General features: G+C 38.0%; 2 protein-coding genes and 2 pseudogenes across 7 annotated transcripts; 1 reads left to right on the top strand and 3 right to left on the bottom strand.

The window, feature by feature from the left end:
• Positions 1 to 2,549: 2,549 nt before the first annotated feature.
• On the bottom strand, positions 2,550 to 26,039 carry LOC149047661 (D(2)-like dopamine receptor). Of its 6 annotated transcripts, XM_089203595.1 has the most exons (4): positions 6,319 to 6,767; positions 5,605 to 6,191; positions 5,209 to 5,341; positions 2,550 to 3,722 (listed from the first exon to the last, which is right to left on the bottom strand). In XM_089203595.1, the coding sequence occupies exon 4, from the start codon at positions 3,696 to 3,698 to the stop codon at positions 2,601 to 2,603; it is 1,098 nt and encodes a 365-aa protein (XP_089059721.1). In that variant the 5' UTR covers positions 3,699 to 3,722; positions 5,209 to 5,341; positions 5,605 to 6,191; positions 6,319 to 6,767; the 3' UTR covers positions 2,550 to 2,600. The 6 variants fall into 6 exon arrangements, with proteins under 6 accessions (XP_089059721.1, XP_089059722.1, XP_089059724.1 ...); XM_089203596.1 differs by lacking the exons at positions 5,209 to 5,341; positions 6,319 to 6,767 and adding an exon at positions 25,923 to 26,039; XM_089203598.1 differs by lacking the exons at positions 5,209 to 5,341; positions 6,319 to 6,767 and adding an exon at positions 13,166 to 13,690.
• On the top strand, positions 9,632 to 10,706 carry LOC149047664 (D(2)-like dopamine receptor; annotated as a pseudogene).
• LOC149047662 (tachykinin-like peptides receptor 86C) lies at positions 14,474 to 26,037 on the bottom strand. The gene is made up of 2 exons (XM_089203604.1): positions 25,923 to 26,037; positions 14,474 to 16,178 (listed from the first exon to the last, which is right to left on the bottom strand). Exon 2 carries the CDS (start codon positions 16,119 to 16,121, stop codon positions 15,030 to 15,032), a length of 1,092 nt encoding a protein of 363 aa, XP_089059730.1. The 5' UTR covers positions 16,122 to 16,178; positions 25,923 to 26,037; the 3' UTR covers positions 14,474 to 15,029.
• LOC149047663 (neuromedin-K receptor-like) lies at positions 22,860 to 23,885 on the bottom strand (annotated as a pseudogene).

Raw genomic sequence — 26,039 nt, 5'->3', positions numbered from 1 at the left:
AATATTGCTTAGGGTTTTCAAAAATGTGCCGTCCGCTCAAATTGAAATAAAATGGTTTAGTTTTAAACTTAAACCATAACTCGATCCCTCCTATAAGAATTTGTTAAATTGATACCAGCTTCTTTTTTTTTTTTTTTGCCCTTTTCATGAGCAAATTTCATTTGCTTCTAACCAGGGCACCGCCTCCCGGTGCTCATTCCAGTTTTCGTGAATTTTCTAACACAGAAGTAATTTTGGGAATCTGGGCTAAATATGAAAGTTTCCATTTTTCGACCATAACTTACATTTTTGCGATTTTCACGTGTTCAACTCAGTAGAAGCGTACTAAAGAGCGCCAAATCACTTTGGATAACTCTAAGACAAAATTAAGGTTCACATTAGTCATGCAATACTTGCTTGTTTTTTAGTCACACTACTAAGGTTATACAGCAAATCTCGAGAGATTCAAGCTAAGGGTTCGGGTTAAACCAGAGATGTTCTTTTATGTTAATATACCGAAAAATGGATCCTGAGGACTTTAACATAGACGATGAAATGTGCAAGTCATCAAATTAATTCATTTTTATTTTTTTTATTCATTACAAAATTAACATTACGGCACTATTTAAATTATCACTGTAAACATTTCTAACAAAAAAGCAAAAAATAAAAAAAATTCCCAAGATGATGATAACTTTTCTAAAATTACACTTGCACTACATATTTATTCACCCTTCAGCAAGATATTATAAACTGATAATTTTTTTACCCTTTAGCTCAGTCCTACTAAACATCGTGCTTTCTTCTCAATAATTATATTTTTAATTTCGTACTTCATAACAATTCTGGCTTCAAATACTTTTGTCCTAGGTGGAATTTGGCTTCTTCTGCAGTCCTACAAGAACAATTTCCCGATCAATTAATTTATTTATTATTTATTATATTGTGCTATTTTAGTTTATCTTTGAATCCATGAAGTTATATTCGAGTTTCTTATTTTCAGTCTCCCTCTCCCCCCCTCCCCCTACGAAACAATCGTCGTCCTCTTTTATAGAAATCATTTCATTCTTAGGCAGAGTAAATAAGTGGAAACAGCCAACTTAAAGATTATCTCCAATTTATCATGTATCATTATACAAAATTTATGATGTTGTATAACTTAAGGATTACAAAACTTTCTTTGGTTCATCTGATGCTACTTGCCGGCTCGCTTGCTCTGAAATTTCACTTTTAATTGACGAAAAAAAGCGATAGAGAAGTCCGGAAAATGGTCGGACATAGTAAAAGTTGGCAGATGGCGTGACAGCTTTAGCTCAGCTCCGTGTTTTGTACTCTGATTCAGCACGCTCTATCAACCAATGAAAGCGCACGTCATATCCGAACTTTATTATAATATAACGTAAATTAATGTCTGCTATACTTCGTAATTGGAGAGCTGTTCGATTGAGTTTTGTATAACCAAAACCAAACTGATAACATCGGCCAAGCAGATAAAACGTTGACATCACAAGTAGTCAACGACCTCAAAGGCGGAAAGTGGATTGAATGAAATCGCAATTGGTTTCAATTTTAGAGTCTGCATAAAGACCATGGCGCGAGTTCTCTAAATCAATCATAAAGCGCATTGAAGAATAACCAATGCAGTGCTGAATTGTTTTCAAATCTCCATCGAAAATTGCTCATGGTTCGCATGATTAATGAACAGAGACAAGTAGGTGACGTGCCTGTCATTTACAAACAACACGTCAAAAAACCGCAAACAACAAGCCAACAGTGAAAACAACTGACAATTTAGGAATAAATGGCCCATTAGCCTTCCAAAGTTTCATGAAAACCGTTTGTCAGTCGACAAAAGAAATCTCGTCATTGAAAAAATTTCAGAATATGTGCGCATGCTCTAAATAGCAGCAGTTTCGCCAACTTATTGTAATTTTAAATTTATTGGATGCCGCAAATGAAAGGGAATTCGTCGTCAGCAACAAAAAGATAATATTTTATCATGCACTTAAAGGGGCCTAGTCAAGTTTAATTTCTTCTCAACAACTAAGCATTCTTCTTTTTTCATATCACTTACATTTGTAAAATTGCTCAAAAGTATCTCCTATTAACGTTGTCGCCGCAGATACACAGACTGCACAAGATGATAAGTCTGTATACGAAATAATGGCCTAGTTAACAAGTCAATTTTGAGATAAACTCACCATTCCTGAACGGCATAAAACACTGAGGAACTACTCAGTTGTCAAAACTTCCATCCTGAAACTGCTCTAATAACAAGGCAAAACGAAGCTAAGAGTTTGCTCGAACTTGAACAAGGCGCTTTACGACTTAAGAAACATATTCATTGTGTTTTTAAGATCTACAAAGAATAATTTTGGAGAACGCCTCAGCAAAGAAACTTTTCATTGTTCTATTACACAAAGGATGTAAGGCGCTGGGAAGGCAAATCAAAATAAAATTATAATCAATAAAGAGTTGATGATATCTAAATTGATACGTAGTGATGTTACAAACCCTTTCCCACACATAGTGGGCTTGATACGGAAAATAACAAACGACGTAAATGATTCGCAGCTTGGTAAAGGTTTATCCAAAGTTCCGCTTACGAATTGAGATATACATTATTCATAAGATCTACAAAGAATGATTTTGGAGAACGCCTTAGCAAAGAAACTGTTCATTGTTCCATAACACAAAGGATGTAAGGCGCTGGGAAGGCAAATCAAAATAAAATTATAATCAATAAAGAGTTGATGATATCTAAATTGATACGCAGTGATGTTACGAACCCTTTCCCACACATAATGGGCTTGATAAGGAAAATAACAAACAACATAAATGATAATAAGCATAAAAATCATCTTAAGTAAATCTTTCTCCGGGTCTGTGTTTTCGGGTTTGCTGTCTCTTCGGTTATTCTGATCGAACACGACACTCTTTCGTTCCTTCATTCTCGTGTCCTCTCCCAAATCTCGTAGCTCCATTTGATCTTCGATTTGGACAACACAAGACGATTCGGCAGTCGAGGTCCGATTTCTTTCGTTAATCTGTACAATTCGCATCTTCAAGTTCCACGCCACTGCTCCGTAAGATGCCAGCATTATCACATAAGGTAAAGCGTAGTTCAGGATGAATCTGATAGCTACATAGGACCTATCTTTTACGAAAGACAACTCCTCACACTTACCATTTCTAAACCTGAGACCAAAGAAAAAGGGGCAGGCGATTGCAAATGACAACAGCCACAGCCCAGATATGGTCAGAATTGTAATTTTCTTGACTGATGATGGTGTACGTGGAAGAGGGTTTACAATGAATCTGTAACGATAGAAAGCGATGGCAGCCAGTGAGTAGATCACAACGAGAAGAGCAACTACTTGCAACGGATTCAAAATGCAGGCAGCCTTTTGGAGATCGGTATCAGTTAGACTCGGTTGTTCCCTCGCAAACATGACGGCCAAACAAACACTGCTTAGAATTTCTGCGAAGGCCATGTTAGCGACGAGATGGTAGGACAGAGGCTTGCGGGAAGGTATGGTACACACAGCATAACAAACCATCGAGTTGCCGATTAAACTGGCCGAGATGATCACGGAGAAGAGTGTTAAACGGAAAATGTAAAGGGCTTCTGTTTCTTTATACTGTTCTATCAAGGAAACAGATCCCACCGTGGAGGGCTCGGTTGAGTTTGTGTTGTTTGTGAAGTTACTGATCAGCATCTTTTGGTCTTCTTCAGTTGACACCTTAAAAGGTTTAAATTATACTGTCAAATCAGAATATTTTAGACTTAATTTAAATTACACTGTTAGATCAGAATATTTAAGACTTTAGTAAGCTTTCGTGCCACTTCAAAGTTTATTGAGGCAAAAGGAACTATTTTAGCTACCACGAGGATAAACATTAACACTAGTCCTTCATTTCATGAGAACCCATTTAATTTAGCAACTTAATCTGTTTCTCGATATCAATAAATTAAAACTGCCTTTCTTTTCCATTTACTCCAGTTTGTGCACGGATGAATATGTGTTTTAGTCTTCCTTCAAAGACTGTGTAGAATTTTTAACAATCGTTCATTCAATTAAGAGCCCTCACTTATTTTGATGAAAGATCCTTGAATACATCTAAAATAAAGTCCTTTTGTAACTTTAAGAGGGTTCAAGGTCTTTCCGCAAGTTGTAGACGAACTGAACCAGGTAAAGTAACATGTGTGACTTACAAAGGTAACAAGCAGCTTCGTTAATCATTTTTTTATGCGCGTTTCTCGGCTTTGATAGAGTAACAAGTTGGAACGCGTTTCTCCGCACAATCGAATCCCTTTGTAATGTCAAACTCAAGATAACTTGTGCAGGTAATTGTAAGCCTCGTAAAAATTTTTAAACTATCGCCATTTAACACTAATTGTATTTTCAGCCGCAAACATCATAAAATATATTCCCTATGCTGTTTCATAGTTTTGCGCACAGTCTGCTGGTACCTCATCAAAATTTCAATTACTTTTTGCTAAATGCCTTCATGGCAACAACATCTCGATTAATTGCGCGGTATTTGGGAGATAATTTAGCAGCGTTTCATGTCGAAAAAGAGCCAGTCTGAAAGGAAAGAATTCACAAATATCTTGATAATGAGCTTGAGGCCCAAGTAGCAACTAAATGCAGCATTCAGTGTGTATGTTTCTGGGAAGTTGTTCAGATGTCGAAGCAAAAGATGGTAAATTTGGTCGTTCGATGAATAGAAACGAGTATACTTGCCTTGTTTTCACCAAGTACTTTTTCATAATAGTGTCCAGAAACTGAATCAGACTTACTCTTTTTCTGTGGTGAATGGCTGAGTGGAAATTTGCCAGAATTACCAAAACTATTTCCTCCGTAATCAAGTTTTGTTTGAGTGCGTGAAAAAGTGCAAGTAAACAGCAGCTGGACTGTCGAAGTTAAAGTGCAAAGCGTTTTAAAAGATCTACAATCTGAACATGAGAATCAACATGTTCGCCAAAAGTTGGAAGAAATCACTCAGTAGCACAATAAAAAGTATCTTAAAAAAATCGTAACTCGCAGCTTTATCTTCGTTGGTGTTGTTGTTTTTCCTTGTTGTCGGGAGTTTTTCAAGTCCTTCCAAACTTACTTATGGTTAGGCTTTTTTGTACATCGTACGCGTTTGTCATTGAGGCTTAAAAAAAATCGTCCTCAATTTGCCATTTTGAATGTTATTATTACAAAGAAGTACGTTAATAACCTTTGCCGTAAAAGCACTATCCAGCGCGTGGCGATTTTCTCCTGTTTTGGTGGGTTTGTAGCTGCACAACTGGTAAATTTTGAAACGTACGCGAAGAACCCATTTCAGTGCTGGGGATATCCATATTTCATTTCTAGCCAATCACCGGACCGAAAATAAAAGAGAATACTGTGAACTACAAAACTACAAAAGGATCGCCACATCATAACTTAAAGGAAAACATACATCATTCTGCACTTCTCGTGACATGTATTTACAAGTTGGTCATGGAATCAGCTTACGACCGAAATTCCCTTCTGCCGCAAATTTCAAGAGAGGAAAAATGCGGCAGAACCAAACGTACAAGGTCAGTTTAAAGGAGAATAAGCTAAAATAAACTATCTTGTATTAAACTACCTGTCGTTCACTCCTGCAGATTCGCTATGTGCTTGCACTTAAGCTTCAACCTTTCGTTGTGACAGTCGCCTACTGACGAACAAAGCTCAACTGAAATATTAACGCCAACGGACAATTATCACCTGCATAAAACACTGTTTAGAATTACATTTAAGTTCTAAAGCTGTCAGGATATAAATGAATGAAAAGGGCCGAGTTTTACGCAGCAAAAAGATGACAATTTATTTTGTGAGTAAGAATTGAAGTCCAAACAAGTCTTTAAGACATGATATTATATTTATTTCCTACCACCAACGATTATTTGAACCATTGTTTATGGAAACTACAATTAAAGGCCCGAACTTTTCATTGAATAATTTCAATTACTGCCGCGACAAAACGTCGAGTATCTTCTGCATTCGGACCACGTCCGCCGTCTTTTAGATTCTTTTAAAGCATCCTGGAAGCTTTAAACTTGTCTCCATCGGCGAAGTTTTTTTTTTCACCACGTCGCTTACACCCTTTCAATCCTAGTTGTCCATTTAAAATTCCGGGCAAAGATCTCCGCTACCAATAGCGGAAAAAACCATGGAAGCGTCTGCATAAACCTAAAGGGAAATAATTATCATATATATTAACACTGGAATAAGAAATAGCTCATTCACTCTTCCACCTGTATTCCATTTAGCTGTTTTTGCATTAAACTAGTAATTAGTTGTAGCACAGAATACTTACGTATTAAGATATCGTTGGAGATGAAAGTGAGTATTTTACACACGGGAAATAAGACTTATAAGCTGTAGCTAAATGGGTTGATCAATAGAGCTGTACGCCATACTAACGAGAACTAAATGCGCTTAGCTCGAGAAAGCTGTCTAAGGCTGTGAACTTTTAATAAACAGAAGTACTCAACGTCACCAATCTTCGTGCTCTTATAAATATACACATCGTTCTTTTGGGTACTGGATTATCTCGGTATCTTTCCCAAATGTACAATTGCACAACCTTTTGGTTCGCAATATCTTATTGAAATAAAACCAATCCGCTGTTTGTGTAGAAAAGCTGTCTGCAATGCCTCTGGGATAACGAAAAATCACTCAATTTTAAATGATCGAAGCCTCTTGACACTTGCGGCGGCCACATGGTCAGTTCTAGACGCAAATAACGCGACATGCAAATGCAGATCATATATAATGGACAATGACGACTCGGAAAGTACAAATAAGGACTTAAATTGTATATTTTTAATTACAAGTTTTCTTCAACCTACTTTTTCACTTCATATAAAAACTGGCACGTAGGAATCATTTTCAATGTCAGCCTGTCACTCCACTAACGGGGAAGTACTATGATGAAATCAATTTATAAAATAGAACGTAGATTTTGAAACTAACCATCCAGTAGAATTTTCCTTTCATAAAAAACATTTATGTTAAATAATTCATCCTTTTACCTACGAGAAAAAAAAGTTTTCTGAACGGTTTTTGTTCGGTAAACAGTTTTCATCTCTTTATTAAACTATTTTTTCTTCAATGGAAACAAACACTGCATTTAATAGTATAATGGTGATAAAAATGTTCCTTAAGAGAAAAAATTAAATCAATCAATTGTGAATGAAGGAGAATAACTAGCATATAAACAATTTTCTTCGGCAAAAAACGGCTGCTTGTTTCCGTGAGCTTGGTACGGTATTGAGCCGATAATTTTGCGCAGACAACATTTTGCCAGCTAAGCGGCAAATTGCCACATAGGACCCACGCAATTTTTTACTACTAGAAGCGCTAGAAGCGCTAGTCCATTTTCGTGTACGAGGCCAGCTGCCACCCTAGCGCAATAAGCTCTGCGTACGGAAGAATTGGTTTCCGGATCATCCATCCAAGTATTGATCAAAGTATGAATTTGAAACAAGACTTTCTTATTGAAATATGTCCCTGTAAAGAGTAATAAAGAGCGTAACTTTCTAAAGAAACTGTGATGTTGCGTTGGTAAAAGGGTAATACAAGGCATTTTGGCATTATCAAATGTCCTTATAATGTAAATTGGCCTCCGTAGAGAAAATTAAATTGTAAATTTTCCACTATCGATTCGCACTGACAAAGGACTGACGCTCGAAACTTCAGCTTTAGAACATTTCTACAGTGGCCAAGTTACATTATCAACTCAGTTGATAAAGCCAGTGAAAGAAGAACAATTATATTACGCTAAAAAGGATCCATCTGCGACGAGAACGTAATTTAGAAATTCAAATTAATCGCGCAACTTTTTTCACTAAGGCTTCCTGTCATTAATCTTCTCAAATCTTCCCCCGCGAGCGGAGAAATGTGCGTCCTTCCTCAGCTGTCTTCACATTCCCTAGTTATAAGCTTTTACACTCGCAGAGTGATAACAAAATGAAGTTTCTATAGATATGTGATCACCTAGGTATTCATTCCCAAAGTTTGTTGTTCTTGAGAGTCCAAAAAGAACTAAATCATCTGACAAAAATTCTACTTTGGAAGCAAATGAAATTCAAGCTTTAAAAGGGTCGATGTAATCTTAAAGGGAAAGGACAATCAACGATCTTTGCCCCTGACTCTTGCCATCAAATTTGCGTGTTTTGCTGAAATATATGCATAGCCCTTTCGAAACTCACAGTTATATTTCGGATCAAATAGACTGTAATTATTCATCTTATTTAGTTTCGTGCGTATTGAATTTCCTTTTTCTGAATTTATTTTTGATAGAGGGGAATAATTAGCGAACTTAAATATTAAAAGGAACGAAATGGCACTTTTAATAAGAAAATCCATGGATTTTTCAATTTTATTTACTAATAGTGTGTTTCTCATTGGGAAGAAAAAGCCCAAATATGTATTATTCAATTCGCTTAGCTTGCAAAACAATCAAAGGACAAAAGTCTGATATTTTATTCGTGTAGTCGGTGGGCCCCAATAAAACTTAATTTTTTAGTTCCGTTATATTTGCTGCACCGAAAAATTATTTTTTTATGAAAGTCCGAATAGCGCAGAGGTTAACGCATCGTGAATTAAGCTATTGTTCTCTTTTCATAGACTGTTGCAAATGATCAAAGGTCCCTTTGCACAAAGAGTGCGTGTGGCGACTGAGAACAACCAATATCTATCATAAAAATGGCAAATTGATTATAAGCAAGGGAACTTTGCCATTTATTTATGTTGTTATAGTTTTATAGAATTTCGAATGCCGCTTTACTGTATTAGGCGCACTCCAGCTAGGTATTGAATATTTAACGCGAGCCGCGAAAAGGTAATTTTGAATTGAATTGTATTGACTGAACTGCAAAACACCATGGGAAAGCTCACAAATTTGATGCAAGGAAATAGGTCTTTTTTTGTTCATCAGCCTACAGAGTGAGTTTTGCTGGCAATGAAAAGTCAAACTCAGAATGCGTAAGAATACGGAACAAACATTACAAATCAGGAGACCACAGCTCACCGACGCGCCACGGCAATATGAGTTTTAAGTTAAGTCTATATGCGATGAGACGAATTCAAAAACTACCTTCAAATTATGCAAACAAAAACTCCGTTGTGTCGGCTCATTAACTCCTTCAGCTGACAGTTTTGAAAATTTATATCTATCCATCCGAAGGATTATTCTTCAATGATAAAAATTATGAGTACTTGCTAACTTAGGTAAATAATTGCTCTCAAGGCCATTATTCGTCTTCGATGCATTAGCTCATTGTTCCTGATATTTAAGTTATTAGAAACACTTGAGGATGTGTAAAGAATGATTGAAAGACAACTCGTCGCGGCTCTGGAAGTTTTGAAATGCTATAAATTTTTTATAACTTTCGTAAATTCGCCGTAAATGTGGAATTTCAGAAATCACCAAAATCTAACTGTCGACATCCAATGGCACAAAAAACGTTTGATTGATTCTTAAAGGTAAGAGTGCAATGATATGCAAATTAGCTACCATGGATTAAGTTTATATATCTCTTTCTAGCAACAGAAACACAGGTCACCTGAGATAGACGATTCTCGTTTTCAGCCCCTTAGGAGTTACTTATCACAGGAACACGGAAATGTCGTTATTTACCAACACTACCATAAATTGAACCAATACTTCCACCATGAGCGCAATTGAACGATATGAAGAACCAAAAGCTCTGTACATTTTCCGTTTAACCCTCTTCTCCGTGATCATCTCGGCCAGTTTAATCGGCAACTCGATGGTTTGTAACTTCCCGCAAGCCTCTGTCGTACCATCTCGTCGCTAACATGGCCTTCGCAGAAATTCTAAGCAGCGTTTGTTTGGCCGTCATGTTTGTGAGCTGGCAACCGAGTCTAACTGACACCAATCTCCAAAAGGCTGCCTGCATTTTGAATCCGTTGCAAGTAGTTGCTCTTCTCGTTGTGATCTACTCACTGGCTGCCATCGCTTTTTATCGTTACAAATTCATTGTAAACCCTCTTCCACGCACACCATCATCAGTAAAGACAGTTACAATTCTGACCATATCTGGGCTGTGGCTGATGTCATTTGCAATCGCCTGCCCTTATTTCTTTGGTCTCAGGTTTAGAAATGGTAACTGTGAGGAGCTGCCTGTCGTAAACAATAGGTCCTATGTAGCTATTAGATTCATCCTGAATTACGCTTTACCTTATGTGATAATGCTGGCATCTTACGGAGCAGTGGCGTGGAACTTAAGGAGGCGAATTGTACAGATTGAAAGGCTAAATCGGGATTTGAATGTTGTACCGGCTCTTGTGTTGATGAAACTGAGCTCCAAAGAGTTAAGAGATGGTACGAGAATGGAAAAAATAAGAAGTGTTCTGCTCGATCAGAATAACCAAAGAGACAGTAAACCCGAAAACACAGACCCGGAGAAAGATTTACTTAAGATGATTTTTATGCTTATCATTATTTTTGTTACGTGCTATTTTCCGTATCAAGCCCATTAATTATGTGTGGGAAAAGGTTTGCGTATCAATTTAGATATCATCGACTCTTTATTGATTATAATTTTATTTTGATTTGCCTTCCCAGCGCCTTACATCCTTTGTGTTATGGAACAATGAACAGTTTCTTTGCTAAGGCGTTCTCCAAAATCATTCTTTGTAGATCTTGAAAACACAAGAATAAATATGTATCTCAAATCGTAGAATGCCATGCTCGAGTTCGAACAAGGCAGTTTCTGGGTGAAAGTTTTGTCAACATGAGTTGTTCCTCAGTGTTTTACACCGTTCAGGACTGGTGAGTTTATCTCAAAATTGACTTGTGAACATATACAGACTTATCATGATGATGAATTTTTGTGCAGCTGCGTATCTGCGACAACAACGATAGTGGAAGATACTGTCGAGCAACGTTACAAATGTTAAAAACTTTAATTTACTTCAAAACTTTTCAGAGATCGGTACTATCTTTATGCAACCTCTACTAATTTCGTTCTAACGTAACAAAAATATGGCAAATTTTTGGTCAAAAGTTCAAGATTTAAAACCAATGACCAACCTGGAACTTTCAAATGCGCTCGCTCACGATGCAAAACTTGTCCTTTCCTTCAAAACAGAAGAAAATGTCGGGACCCAAGAGATCCATTAAGATCACTGATCACTTCACGTGCACCTTCGACAATGTCCTCTATTAAATAACTTGCACTTATTGCAAAAAGTTACACATTGGTGAAACAGGAAGACGACTAGGTGACCAATTCCGAGAACACCTTCGCGACAAAGAAAAGTGAAAAGGACGCATCCAAACCAGTCGCTAGACACTATAATCTCCCAAATCATTTTAAGCAGCATACTGTAGTTTGCGACATTTCCCACCGTCTAGGCAGTTCGGAAAGCCCCATAACACTAGAACAAAAATTTGTCTTTCAAATCGGCACTCTTAATCTCCACGGTATCAATGAGAGCTTTTCATTCAACTAATTTATTCTTGTTTTCTCGCCACCATATTCCCACCAATAGCACAGATACATTTCCTGTATAGGCCTGTGGCAATTCTTTCAGTTGCCGATTTTCGTTCTCAGCCGCGTGAAATACCATTACCATTTTTCGGTGTTTTAGCAGCCATAATTCGAGAACATTCCGACAAATGACCTTGGATTGAGAATGGTGAAGGCTACGCCGTTCATTCATTAACCTGACCGAATGGCGCGAAAGGCGAGTGACTTGTCAGCAGCTGATTGGCCATATCAAACACAGGTGAAAAAATATCGTATTTTTTCACGTTTGTTGTTACGGCTTTTCTTAGGGCTGAAAGTCCTTGTATCAAACCATAGATTACATGATGATAAAAGTGTTTATTACAGTAAGTCTAATTTGGATCTCCGCCTTTGAATCAAGAAGATACAGTATGCTGCTAGTAGATTATCTTTCAAAGATGAAGTTGGCGTTACATCACCATGCTTTACGCCTGGGATTAGTTTAGAAAATTTGCGCCACATTCCCGACCAATCGCATGATAGATTAAAACCAATCGCTGATTGCATTTTTTGATCACTCATGTTTTCCCACGCTCTCATTGGCTCCACGGGATGTTTATCTTCCTGACCGTCCATTTTTTTTTAAGAATTCAATCGAATTTCATAGTAAGATAGATATAAAGACACTTGTAGATAGAAATGTGATCGTAGAAAAAATGTTAATTTTCTGTAAAGCAGCTAAGCTAAACTGATTGATTAGATTTCATTCATTTTCATGGAGCTTGTGATGATGCTATCTCCTTCATCAAATCATTCTTTGCGAAAGCATGGCAAGACGATATCAAAACCTGTTCGTAATATGGAAGTTTAGGACTACTTTGAAAGGCATTAAATTTTAACTTAAATAGGAACCGTGTGCGCGAAAACGTTTGTGATGAATTGTTGAGAAAAGGTTCTTTTTTCATTTACAAAATTTTTCCGTCTGCGACTTTGTTGAGAGTATGAAAATAGCGACGGCAATCAAAGGACACAAAAAAAATTATTTTAAAAAGCTGATCTTAACAAACGACCGCGCGGGAATATTTCATCGTGAATAGTGCAAACACAGCTTGTCGACACAACAACAAAAAACTAACAATCCAAACCTTTCGCAAATGCCAATATTTTTTTTCTGTAACTTTTTCTTTCAAACAACTTTGTGGCTTATAGATACCGTTGTATGATTAGAGGAAGTTGAAGTCGTTCTGGATAATTTAAGATATTGTAGTGGTAGACTAGACTGACTGCCGCTCAATTCTCGCTAGATTTGCAAGCAGATTTTCACTTAGGTTTGTTTGGGGCAAAAACACGCGAAATAGCGATTGTGACGTAGCAAGGGCTTTTAACAAATTTTACGTCTTCGTAAGCCGTTCAAGTGCTGCAAGTATAAATGTGTATTCATAACCTCTAGTGTCGCGTGAGTTTTTCCATTCGTAAAACGTGCGTAAAGAAAATGTGCACGAGAATTTCCATTGCTTCGTAAAAATGAGTACCGCGCCTTTTAACGAGCGAAAATGTTCGCCCTGTATAGAAGATGAAGGCTGTGCAACTTTATTCTACACTCTTACGATTGCGACGTGCGTGAAACATACGTAAACGTCTAGAAAAGAACGTGGAAGTAGAAATATGACAATGTCAACGCACCTAAACATTCACCTCAACGTACCAACGTACGTAATCTTTTTAAACGCACGTTCACGCGCGTGACAAACGCGACAGTCGAAATCCAGCTTAATGGCACGACATTTTGCCAGTGTTTCGAGCGTTTGAGGGCCGCGATTCTCCTTGAAATCTGCAATTTGCACTGAGAAAATCTCCTTGAAATCTGCAATTTGCACTAAGAAAAACCCCTTAACTGCATAAAACCATTGGAGAAGCCACATTTTAACTCATCACTCGGACAACTCACTCATAACTCGTGACAATGTCATGATGCCTTACAACCACACACGTATCCTAGGAAACTCCTCCGTACATTTTAATTAAAATTGAACAGCACGTTTTCATGACGGTTATCATATTATTGTTGAGATCGATGCCTCTACTTCTGTCATTTTCTTTGAAAAGAACCAGTGATCACTGGAAATTAAGAGGACAAATACTTAAGTCCATCTTATGACTGACAACTCAGTTCTGTCATTTGATAGAACTTGTATATATAATTATTATTTATGTACAGTATTTAACTTTAATGTTTGTCTGAAAATTTGCGATTAATTTGTTATGTTTACCGACTGAAGGAATATCGGAGAGATGTTTAAAGGTAGATTCTCCCGTTTTCATCTTTCATCTACCTTATGAGACCTATAATATTCCTTAATTCTTTAGCTCTATTGAATTGCAGGATGTTTTGACTTCTGATCGCCACCATGTCTAGAGACCTGTGGGTGTTTAAAACACTTTAACTCACACTCAGCTTTCAATGTAATTACACCACGTTTTTTTTATGATGACTATTCATCAAGTGTAGGTGTCTCTCCCTTTCTGAGAAAAAAATCACGCAACAAGGACACGCTTGTGATGATGCGGTTTTACAAGACTGTTCGCGAAGTTTCTCCCCCTCCTGTTCAACACATGTACATCTCTAATAACTGGAACATTTGGGGACTCGAACCTGGCGCTGATTTGGCTGTTTGCTGAAATTTTTATTCAACCCGACATCTCTGTGGTTAATTTTATTAAAATGTGCAATGTATTAATAAAAATACAAAAAACACCATCTGTTTCATATTTTTGGTCACTTGTTCCCTACGCCCGATAACCCGATCACCCTATTACTTGAAACTCTTTCACTTTCCCTATAGGTTCGATTTATCAGGAGTCAAATATATTTCTTATGCCTACAGAATCAGTTCTTTTCAGGCATATTTTAAGTTAACAAGAATATTCTCCCATTCTCCCACGCACATTAGGATTTCCTAAAGTATTTAAGAGAACTTTTACAGCTATTGATCACATTTGAAAATCCTTTAATCAGCTTCCTCTCATCAAACCACCGGAAGCCTATATTTCTACATACAATAATTGAAACTATATAACATCGAGCAAATTTTCTTCAAGGAACTAAATAATCAGAAAATAATCTATGAGCTTCTAGTCTTAGCAATTTCCCTTGTGAAAGATGAGCATATTTACAAGCAAAGCCATGGATATGTAATTCTCAAGAATTTTTATACAAAACGCATGTGGCGGCAGGAAGTTGTTACTGAAGATATCCGTTGCACAGTGTTCCTGTGATTTAGACTAAGAGGCTATTGACGCTATAATATGTACATTTTTTTTCAAAGTTGTTCGGAAAAATACAGTTTTCCACGAACAATTTTTGCGGTATTTAAACTCTGAAACTCTTGACTAGAGGACTTCCCTATAGTGTTCAAGATGGCTGCCAGACATTTACAGATGCCACATTGGGAGCATAGAACTTTTACTGAGTTCGATTTAAAACTGAGTCCGTTTCGCAGCTTGGTAAAGGTTTATCCAAAGTTCCGCTTACGACTTGAGATACACATTAATCAAAAGATCTACAAAGAATGATTTTGGAGAACGCCTTAGCAAAGAAACTGTTCATTGTTCCATAACATAAAGGATGTAAGGCGCTGGGAAGGCAAATCAAAATAAAATTATAATCAATAAAGAGTCGATGATATCTAAATTGATACGCAGTGATGTTACGAACCCTTTCCCACACATAATGGGCTTGATATGGAAAATAACAAACAACATAAATGATAATAAGCATAAAAATCATCTTAAGTAAATCTTTCTCCGGGTCTGTGTTTTCGGGTTTGCTGTCTCTTCGCTTATTCTGATCGAACACGACACTCTTTCGTTCCTTCATTCTCGTGTCCTCTCCCAAATCTTTTAGCTCCATTTGATCTTCGATTTGGACAACACAAGACGATTCGGCAGTCGAGGTCCGATTTCTTTCGTTAATCTGTAAAATTCGCTTCTTCAAGTTCCACGCCACTGCTCCGTAAGATACCAGCATTATCACATAAGGTAAAGCGTAGTTCAGGATGAATCTGATAGCTACATAGGACCTATCGTTTACGAAAGACAGCTCGGTGCATTCACCATTTCTAAACCTGAGACCGAAGAAAAATGGGCAGGCGATTGAAAATGACAACAGCCACAGCCCTGATAGGGTCAGAATTGTAATCTTCTTGACGGATGGCCCGCGTGGAAGAGGGTTTACAATGAATCTGTAACGATAAAAAGCGATGGCAGCCAGTGAGTAGATCACAACGAGAAGAGCAACTACTTGCAACGGATTCAAAATGCATGCGGCCTCTTGAAGAACGACGTCAGTTGGATTCTGCCAGCTCGCAAACATGACGGCCAAACAAACACTGCTTAGAATTTCTGCGAAGGCCATGTTAGCGACGAGATGGTAGGACAGAGGCTTGCGGGAAGGTATGGTACACACAGCATAACAAACCATCGAGTTGCCGATTATACTGGCCGAGATGATCACGGAGAAGAGGGTTAAACGGAAAATGTAAAGGGCTTCTGGTTCTTCATACTGTTCTATCCAGGAAACAGATCCCACCGTGGAGGGCTCGGTTGAGTTTGTGATGTTCGTATTGTTGATAAACTCCATCGTTTTTGCCGTCTTCCGGCTCTTGTCGTTCAGTATTCTTGTCCTCTTTGTTAACACCTTTATTGTGAGAGAGATAAGCAGACAACAGATAATGTAGTGCGAAGCTGTTTTCTCAAAGACTTTTGCTCCGTCTTCCTCCCGACTGTTTTGTTGACAGTCAACGTCACAAATGACTTCGAATTTTAAACATGTCAATATATGAATGACGAATTTTCATATTGATTTTAATTATAATTAAAGTTATCATTGCTGTTCTCGTATCTTGTATCTCGATAAACATTTGCTAATGATAATAACTAGAATTACACTTTTAAAGACTTTTAAACATTTTCCCCGACGAATTCTTTGTTGAGTATTGACTGACACAAATGACACCAAATTTTCAGACCGTGAGTGACAAATGAATGACGAATCATTGATAAATTATAAATGCCGGTCTCGTCAAAGATCGCTCCAAGAACGGCGCGAGGCTTGGTATACTAAAAACCCAGCTGGTACAGAGCTATAATCATTGCAACAGTTTAAGATCACACAAACATCGCAACTGCCAGAGATTCGCGAAGTACATTGGTGGACTTTAAATAACCTTGTAAACATTCTATGTGGTTAAAGTATGCCATCGTATTATAAGAGGAAGTTATCGAAGTAAATTATTGAAGATATCCTACCGATAGACAGAGATAAAACTCACTTCAGTTATCACTAGAATCTACTTACAGCTTTTCACTTAGTTTTGTATGGGGAAAAACTCACGCAAGATATCGATTATGACGTAGCTACAGCTTTTAGCAAAATTCACTTCGGACAGGTTTGCAAATAACAATTTTCTTTTCAATCAGCATATGAATTTTTTTAAAAGGAAACATATGAATTTTTTTAAAAGGAAACAGAGATTTAAACTGCAGAGACAACTCAGACTGAAAAATATGAAACTGCTTTTTAACCAAGCATTTGATAGTATGATGAGAGCACAAGACGTCAACCTGTTAAAAAATTAGAGAAGCACCTCGGCCTTTCTTGACCAACCGTGTTCACTCATAGCTAACACTAATGTTCTTTTGTTACCGCGTGCGTATGCTAGGAACCTCTACTGCACATTTGATCAAAATTGAACGGCACAACTTCATGCCTAACGGTTACTTGCGAGGTTTGATCAGCTTGATCTAATTCCTGTCTTTTGAATCGAAAGAAACCGATAATAAAAAATGGATACCATCTCTTTATTGACAGCTCAGGAGTTGTATGTAGAATTAAAGTCTTAGTAGTTCAGGTTAGAACTTGAATGAAAATTTGCAATTGAATCAAATGAATTTTTCGTATTTATTGACTGAGAGAACATTTGGCAGATGCTCAATGACATATTAATCTTTCAATTTCCTTAAACCCTAGTCCAAAGCAGTCCGACAGCGCCGCTAAAACGCTTAAGGCGGGACAACTAGTGTCTTCTCAGCGTTGTTAGCTGCGGAGAACCATGTTTGTACGAAAAGGAAAACACATTTGGTTCTCAGACGTCTGATTCTTAATTAGTTTCTTGGCTTGGAAGTTCATCACATTAATCTTATTTTACCACTGATTATTGTAAACTGTGATCTTCCTAAACAACGGATATTCAATCACGTCAAGATGACGCAACCTTCTAACTACTTATCAGAACATAACCTCCTAAAAAAACACCATTTTGACTTAACAGTCCAAGAAAGAAAGACATTTGAACTCAAAGTGCTAACATTGGTTCGGGAGATAAACATGGAAAATTTGACTTGAGAGATTATTATTGGGTTTTTTTTAGAGTTTTCGCTTTACGTGACCCTTCAATACACGTGGAAAACAATACAAACAAGCAGTTGGATAGATAGATAGATAGATAGATAGCTTTATTAAAAATCACATGACAGCCCAGTAAGGCTGAATTGCATCATGATGATTATTTACAATGCAATACAGTGGCTAAAATTATAAATTATATTTACAGAGCATATAATTTACAAGAATAATACAAGAATAATACACGAATAATACACAGACCTATTGTCTACATATGGCTGGTAAATATGTCTGGGAGAAACGCTTGGTGCGCATTTCTGGGTTAACAGACTGACGTTGATCTATATGATTATAAGTAGTATAGTTCTTCGGTGGCAAAAAATGAGGAAGCTTGTGCTCCGTATTGGACACTATTGGTTCGAAAAATTTATTACATTGCTCGGTACGTCTATCCTTCAGTGAGTTCAGGTTAAACAATGAAAGGTTGGCGAGATATGATAGGCCAGGTGAAATTATAGATAGTGCGCGTTTTTGAACACGTTCTATGTCGTCACTTAAATAATCAGGCAGTGTATGATGGTAAAGACGAGCACAATATTCGAGTAGAGGCCTAATACCAATAAGATAGAAACTAATAATATCACGAACCGGAACTTTGGCGCGCTTAAGCAATATGAGAAAGAACATCCGCTTATTAGCCTTTTTAAGTACGTCAGAAATATGACAATTCCATTGTAGGGTGCTGGCTATTGTTACGTCTAACACTTTAACGCTGTTTGCGTCCTTTTAAAGTCAATCAGCATTTCTTTACACTTAACTGGGTTCAGCTAAAGCTTGTTTGTGATAGATCATTGCTCCACAGCTGTAACAACGACTTGCATTGTACTTTGTCCTCCCCTTAGGACCACCTCTACTAGTGTTGTATCATCCACATATTTCCACGCCTCGTAGCCGGGTTTGTGGAGATCATTGATTATCAGTATGAAGAGCCAGGGTCCAAGTTTGGTGCCTCGAGGCACTCCAGATGGAACGGCTCCCCATTCCGAGAAACAGTCACTTGAAAGCTTTATACGCTGCTTCCTGTCCATGGGGAAGTCAGACCCGACGAGCAACCCCGCTCGGAATACGCAACAGTTAGGACTTAGTCAAGGGTGACCACCACCGCTCAATAAAGTTGGCGCATAAAGAAGTAAAAGTTAAAATACTTAAGGGAACTTTGACAAGGACCACTTATTAATAGGTAAACACTTAATACGGTGCCGCTTAACTCAGGTTCGACAGTATGTTGTATTAAATTCTATCAGTCGAGAACAATAAAAATTTGTCGTGATGGTATTACGTTTAGCCTCGTGTGATAAACTCTTCTGTGAGTGTGTTGCATCTACACGTGCATCAGCTTGCTGCTCGTCTCGTCTTCGGCAAAGAACTATTGACCTACAGGTATTTATGATTAAATTATCCTCCATCAAGTCCACAATGAAGCTCACTTTTATTCTAGAAATTTCTGAAAACTTAAATGTCTTCGAATATGTGAAGAAAAACAGACGCTTACTGCACCGTTGAGGAATGTGTTATCAAATAAACACCTTCGCCACGTGCAACAGATGGGAATTTGAAACGAAAGCTGGGTTAACCACCAAAATGGCCATCGTCATCTTTGCGAGGTTAGCTGATTCAGTTGGTTTTGTGATCAAGTACGGTTCGGAATGCTAAGATTTGCTTTGAATTCCAGGTTTAACGACAGGGTGCCTAATAAGATTATGTCGTGATGTAAACGACAATGTTGCGATTTTCACAAAATGAAAAGCTCCAAACTAATTTTCATACCCTCGAAAACAACAATCAACAATAGCCTCTACTTGGGGCAAAAAAATGCACGGATACAGTTTCTTGAGAGCGAAGCTCGAAGAGAAACGAGTGATTAGAGGAACAGATTATGCCCAAGGACACACTTACGAGGATGTTTTTAGTGCAAAATGGATGCTATTGTGTTTATTATCCTTCAAACATTTTTTAACGCACGTGAAAAAATGTTAACGAATAGCTTACCGTTTGTTGCGTGGGATGTTCACTTTTCAGTGTTCTCTGGTACGATTTTATGAACTAACAGACATGTGCTTTAGATGTTCTCCAGCTTCAGCTGGGGAAATATTCGGTAACGTGATAATGGGACGAGGTTGAGCATGATTTATAAGTGTTATTCGCCAGCCGGGAGGTCCGTATTGAGAAAAACTGTGCCCAAGGTCTCAACATTCATTTCAAAAAACCGCAAACGATAAGCTAACTGTGAAAACAACTGACAACTTAGGAATAGATGGCCCATTAGCCTTCCAAAGTTTCATGAAAACCATTTGTCGGTCGGCAAGAGATATCTCGTCATTAAAAAAATTTCATGCGACGTGCGCATGCTCTAAATAGCAGCAGTTTCTAAATTTGGAGCTCTTTACAATTTACGTAATTCTAACTCGTCATCACTGCCTCAGGGATCCCATGAGATAGCTAAGTGCATGCGCATAACCAGTGCTTTTGGCGCCCGAAATCAGTTTGCAGGCTTCAGTGCTAAGGACAAAATTTTTGCTGTTTTTTCGCAATTTTTCGATTTTATCGAAGCAAAACATCGCTCAGTCGATTTTTAACAACGTTCTCCATATATACAATACCAGACGAGTCACCAGCAGATTTTTCAGGCTCAACAGTAGCAACGTCAAGTATGAACAACAACAATCTGATGAACGTCCTACAGAACCTAACCAGCACCTTATCAAGACTAACTCAGGCCTCGGAGGCGCAGATGATCCTAAAGATGCATATTACTCCGTCCGTATGGTGGAAGACGATAGACAATTCCTTAAGTTTGAATGGGAGGGAAACTATTTTCAGTTTACTTGTCTCCCAAATGGGCTTGCATCTGCCACGAGACCATTTACCAAATTGCTAAAACTAGTCTATGCTGGCCTCAGATCTCTGGGCCATTTTTGTATGGGCCACATTGATGACTCTTTCCTCATGAGATACATTTATGCATCCTGTGAGGAAAACATTGTGCAGACGGTTAATATGTTTCTCAAGTTGGGTTTTGTCATCCACCCTACAAAGTCAGTACTTATACCAACACAATAACTAAAGTTTCTTGGTTTTCTGCTAAACAACATTTCGATGAGTATACGCCTCCCACCCAGGAAGGTTACTTATGTCAGGCAGGCATATGAGGACCTATTACACCAACATAACCTTACCATTAGAGAGGTTGCTCATGTTATAGGTTTGATAGTATCCATTTTCCAAGGTGAACAATACGGGGAGTTGTTTTATAAATATTTGGAGCAAGACAAAATCCAGGCTTTATAGGATAATAGGGGTGATTATGATGCACCCATGAGTCTGTCACAAGAGGCCAGATCCAATTTGCACCGGTGGGTGAACAATGTGACTTTCGCTTTCCGAAACATTACGCAGACCAACCCTGACCTCACCCTTACTACTGATGCCTCTACAATAGGATGGGGGCAGTACGTGGGGATCAAAAAACCGGGGAATTATGGATTCTGGAAGAACAAGCTTACCATATCAATTATTTAGAACTGAAAGCAGTTCTGTTGGGTTCGAAATCCTTGTGCAGCACTATTAGTAACAAACACATTCGGATTCAATCTGACAATGCTGCGACAGTAGCATATGTAAATGCAATGGGGGTTATGAAATCCACTGACTGTAATAATGTGGCCAAGCAAATTTGGGAGTGGTGCCGCGAGAGAGTAATCTGGCTCAGTGCTTGTCACATACCTGGCTCAACTAATGTGGATGCCAACGCTGAATCTAGGAAAATTAACAGTTCAACTGAGTGATCCTTACATTCAGATGTGTTCGAAGATATAAACAAAATGTGGGGTCCGTTCCAAATAGATCTATTTGCATCCAGACTCAATTTTAAGGTTCCTAGTTATGTGTCATGGAAACTGGACCCTGGTGCAATATCTGTCAATGCATTCTTTATGAGGTGGAAAGAATACTTTTTCTATGCTTTTCCACCTTTCAGAGTCATAGCGGCCTGTTTACAGAAAATAGAACAGGACCAAGCGACTGGTGTACTCCTAGTTCCAATTTGGTGGACCCAACCTTGGTTCTCCTGCATCTGTGAGTAGACTACACTGTCCTTCTTCCACGGTCACATCACCTACTGATACAACCTCACAATCATGCGTTGCATCCCCTCCGGGAACATATGAAACTAACGGCCCGCAAGCTCTCCGGAAAGGCCTACTGCAGAGAAATGTTTCAGACAAGGCTGCACAAATCATCCTCAAGTCCTGGTCCGCAGGGACATAGAAGCAGTACAAGCCTTGCATCACACAATGGATTGTTTTTTTTAAGCAAATGGAAGAGTGATCCTTACGACCCACCTTTGACAGCGGTTTTGTATTTTCTGGCCAGTCTCCATGACAAGAGACTGTCGTACACCACCATTAATACTGCCAGGAGTGCCATATCAGCCATTACTGTACTAGTGAACAATATGACCATTGGCACTCATCCACTCATTTCCAGGTTCATGAAAGGTGTATACAAGGGTTCCCCGCCAACTTCTCGGTACCAGTGACCTTGGGATGTGCAACTTGTTTTGACTTGTATTTCCTTTCTCAAACCCCATGAGAAGCTTGATCTGAAAACTCTCGCGCTAAAGTTGGTGATGTCGATGTCATTGGTCACTGTACAAAGAGGACAAAGCTTACACATCGTTGACAATGACTACATGAAAGAAGTGCCTGATGGATTCAACTTACAGGTAAGTCTCGTTTTCAATTTGAACAGGAATTCGCTATCAACAACAAGAAGATAATATTTTATCATGCACTTAAAGGGCCTTAGTCAAATTTAATTTCTTCTCAACAAGTAAGCATATTCCTTTAATCATATCACTTACATTTGTAACGTAGCTCAAAAGTATATTCTACTATCGTTGTTGCCGCAGCAGATACGCAAGTTGCATAAACATTATCATTATGATAAGTCTGTATATGAAATAATGGCCTAGTCAACAAGTCAATTTCGAGATAAACTCACCAGTCCTAAACGGCGAGGAGGAACAACTCAAGTTGAAAAATCTTTCATTCGGAAACGGCTCTAATAACAAGGCAAAATGAACCTAAGAATTTGCTCGAACTTGAAAAAGACACTCTACGACTTGAGAAACACATTCATCATTGTTTTTTTAAACGAAGAATGATTTTAGAGAACGCCTTAGCAAAGAAACTCTTCATTGTTCCATAACACAAAGGATGTAGGGCGATGGGAACGCAAATCAAAATAAAATTATAATCCATAAAGAGTTGATGATATCTAAATTGACGCACAGTGATGTTACAAACCCTTTCCCACACATAATGGGCTTGATACGGAAAGTAACAAACGACGTAAATGATAATAAGCATAAAAATCATCTTAAGTAAATCTTTCACCGGGTCTGTGTTTTCGGGTTTACTGTCTCTTCCGTTCATGATTCTGTTCGAGCAGAACATTTCTTCGTTCCTCCATTCTCGCGCCATCTCGAAACTCTCGGAGTTCAGTTTCAACAACACATTCAAATCCCGATTTCTTTCGTTAACTGTACAATTCGCCTCCTGAAGTTCCACGCCACTGCTCCGTAAGATGCCAGCATTATTACATAAGGTAAAGCGTAGTTAGGATGAATCTGATAGCTACATAGGACCTATTGTTTACTAAAGACAACTCCTCACAGTTACCATTTCTAAACCTGAGACCAAAGAAAAAGGGGCAGGCGATTGCAAATGACAACAGCCACAACCCAGATATGGTCAGAATTGTAATTGTCTTTACTGATGATGGTGTGCGTGGAAGAGGGTTTACAATGAATCTGTAACGATAAAAAGCGATGGCAGCCAGTGAGTAGATCACAACGAGAAGAGCAAATACTTGGAACGGATTCACAGTGCATGCAGCCTCTTGCAGAACGACGTTAGTTCGATTCTTCCCGGTCGCAAAACATCATTGACGGCCAAACAAACGCTGCATAAAATTTCTGCGAAGGCCATGTTTAGGATAAACATAAACAACAGTCCTTCATTTCATGGAAACCCATTTAATTTAGCAACTTAATCTGTTTTTCTTTATCATTAAATTAAAACTGCCTTTCTTTTTCTTTCCTCTTGACAGTCTCCACGGATGAATTTATGTTTCTTCCTTTAATTACTGCGTAGAATTTTTAACAATCATTAAATGGAAGTTAAGAGCCTTTATTTATTTTGATGAAAGACTTTTGAATGCTTTTAAAAATAGAGTTCTTTTACGACTATAAGAGAGTTCAAGGTCTTTAAAGAATATTTCAAGATACTGTGGGCCCTCACGGCGGTTCAGCCCCTCCATATTCCAGAGAGGAAAGCCGTTAAAACTTCCAGAATCTATGAGGATCTTTGCAGCTATCGTGACTGTTTCTTGGACAACTTCCAAATCGAAAATGTCATTATAATATTGTCTCTAAATTTAACCACTGTGTGATGCAAAAGGAACGTTTGTAGCGACTTGAAAATTTTATGTCCTTTCGCAAGTTTTAGAGTAACTGAACCAGGGGAATGAACATGTGTGACTTACAAATGTAATAAGGAGCTTCGTTTAGCTTCAAATCCATTATAAATTTTTTTTATGCGCGTTTCTCGGCTTCGATAGAGTATCAAGTTGTAATGCGTTTCTCCACACAATCGAATCCGTCTATAATGTAAAACTCAAGATAACTTTTGCAGCTAATTGAAAGCCTCGAAACAATTGTTGAATTATCGCCATTTAACACTAATTGTATTTTTAGACGCAAACATCATAAAATATATTTCTCTACGCTTTTAATAGTTTTGGTACCTAATTAAAATTTCAATTACTTTTTCTTGCTAAATGCCTTTATGGCAACAATATCTCGATTAATCGCGCGGTATTTGAGAGATCATTTAGTAACGCTTCATGTTGAAAAAGAGCCAGTCTGAAAGCAAAGAATTCACCACAAATCTTCTAATATGGAGCTTGAGGCTCAAGTAGCAATTAAATAATGCAGCATTCAACTTGTATGTTTCTGGGAAGTTGTTTTAAGAGTTATTTCAGATCTCGAAGCAAAAGATGGCAAATTTGGTCGTTCGATGAATAGAGACGAGTATACTTTTCCATGTTTTCACCAAGTACTTTTCATTTCAGTGTCCAGAAACTGAATCAGGTTCGCTCTTATTCTGAGGTAAATTTCTAAGTCGAAATTTTGCCAGAGTCGCCAAAACTGTTTGTCTCCGTAATTGTTTTTTGAATGGGTGAAAAAGTGCAAGGAAACGGCAGCTGGACTGTCGAAGTTAAAGTGCAAAGCGTTTTACAAGATCCACAATCTGAAAATGAGAATCAACATATTCGCCAAAAGTTGAAGGAAATCACTCAGTAGTACAATAAAAAGTATTTAAAATCGTAACTTGCATCTTTATCTTCGTTGGTATCGTTATTTCTTGTTGTCGATAGTTTTTGAAGTTCTCTCAAACTTACTTATGGTTAGGCTTTTTCGTACATCGTACGAGTTTGTTGTTGAGGCGGAAGGAAAAAAGATCGTCCTAAATTTGCCACTTTGAATGTTATTATAACAAAGAAGTACCTTGAAATATGATTAAACTTTGCCGTGAAAGCACTATCCAGCGCATGGCGATTTCCTTCTGTTTTGGTGGGTTTGTAACTGCACAACCCATTTCAGTGCTGTGATGTCCATCTTTCATTTCGAGCCACTCACAGACCGAAAATGAAAGACAATACTGTGAAATATTGTTTTAGTCGGTAAAACTACAAGAAGATCGCCACATCATAACTTACAGGAAAACATACATCATTCTGCACTTCTCAGGACATGTATAGTCATTATAATTTACAAGTTGGTAACGGTATCAGCTTACAACCGAAATTCCCCTTCGCCGCAAATTTCAAGAGAAGAAAAATGGGGCAGAAACAATCATACAAGGCCAGTTTAAGGGAGAATAAGCTAAAATAGACTATCTTGTATTAAACTACCTGTCGATCACTCCTGCAGATTCGCTGCGTGCTTGCACTTAAGCTTCAGCTTTTCATTGTGATAGTCGCCTACTGACGAACAAAGCTCAACTGAAATATTAACACCCAACGGAAAAT

The sequence above is a fragment of the Pocillopora damicornis genome, chromosome 4 (assembly GCF_964200805.1).
Source record: "Pocillopora damicornis chromosome 4, jaPocDami1.2, whole genome shotgun sequence".
In the NCBI taxonomy this organism is placed as follows: Eukaryota; Metazoa; Cnidaria; class Anthozoa; order Scleractinia; family Pocilloporidae; genus Pocillopora; species Pocillopora damicornis.
This window is presented reverse-complemented; position numbering and strand designations above follow the sequence as displayed.

Excerpts from the sequence above, each read along its gene's own strand:
- LOC149047661 (XM_089203596.1), bottom strand. The coding sequence starts at position 3,698 with ATGCTGATCAGTAACTTCACAAACAACACAAACTCAACCGAGCCCTCC.
- LOC149047662 (XM_089203604.1), bottom strand. The coding sequence starts at position 16,121 with ATGGAGTTTATCAACAATACGAACATCACAAACTCAACCGAGCCCTCC.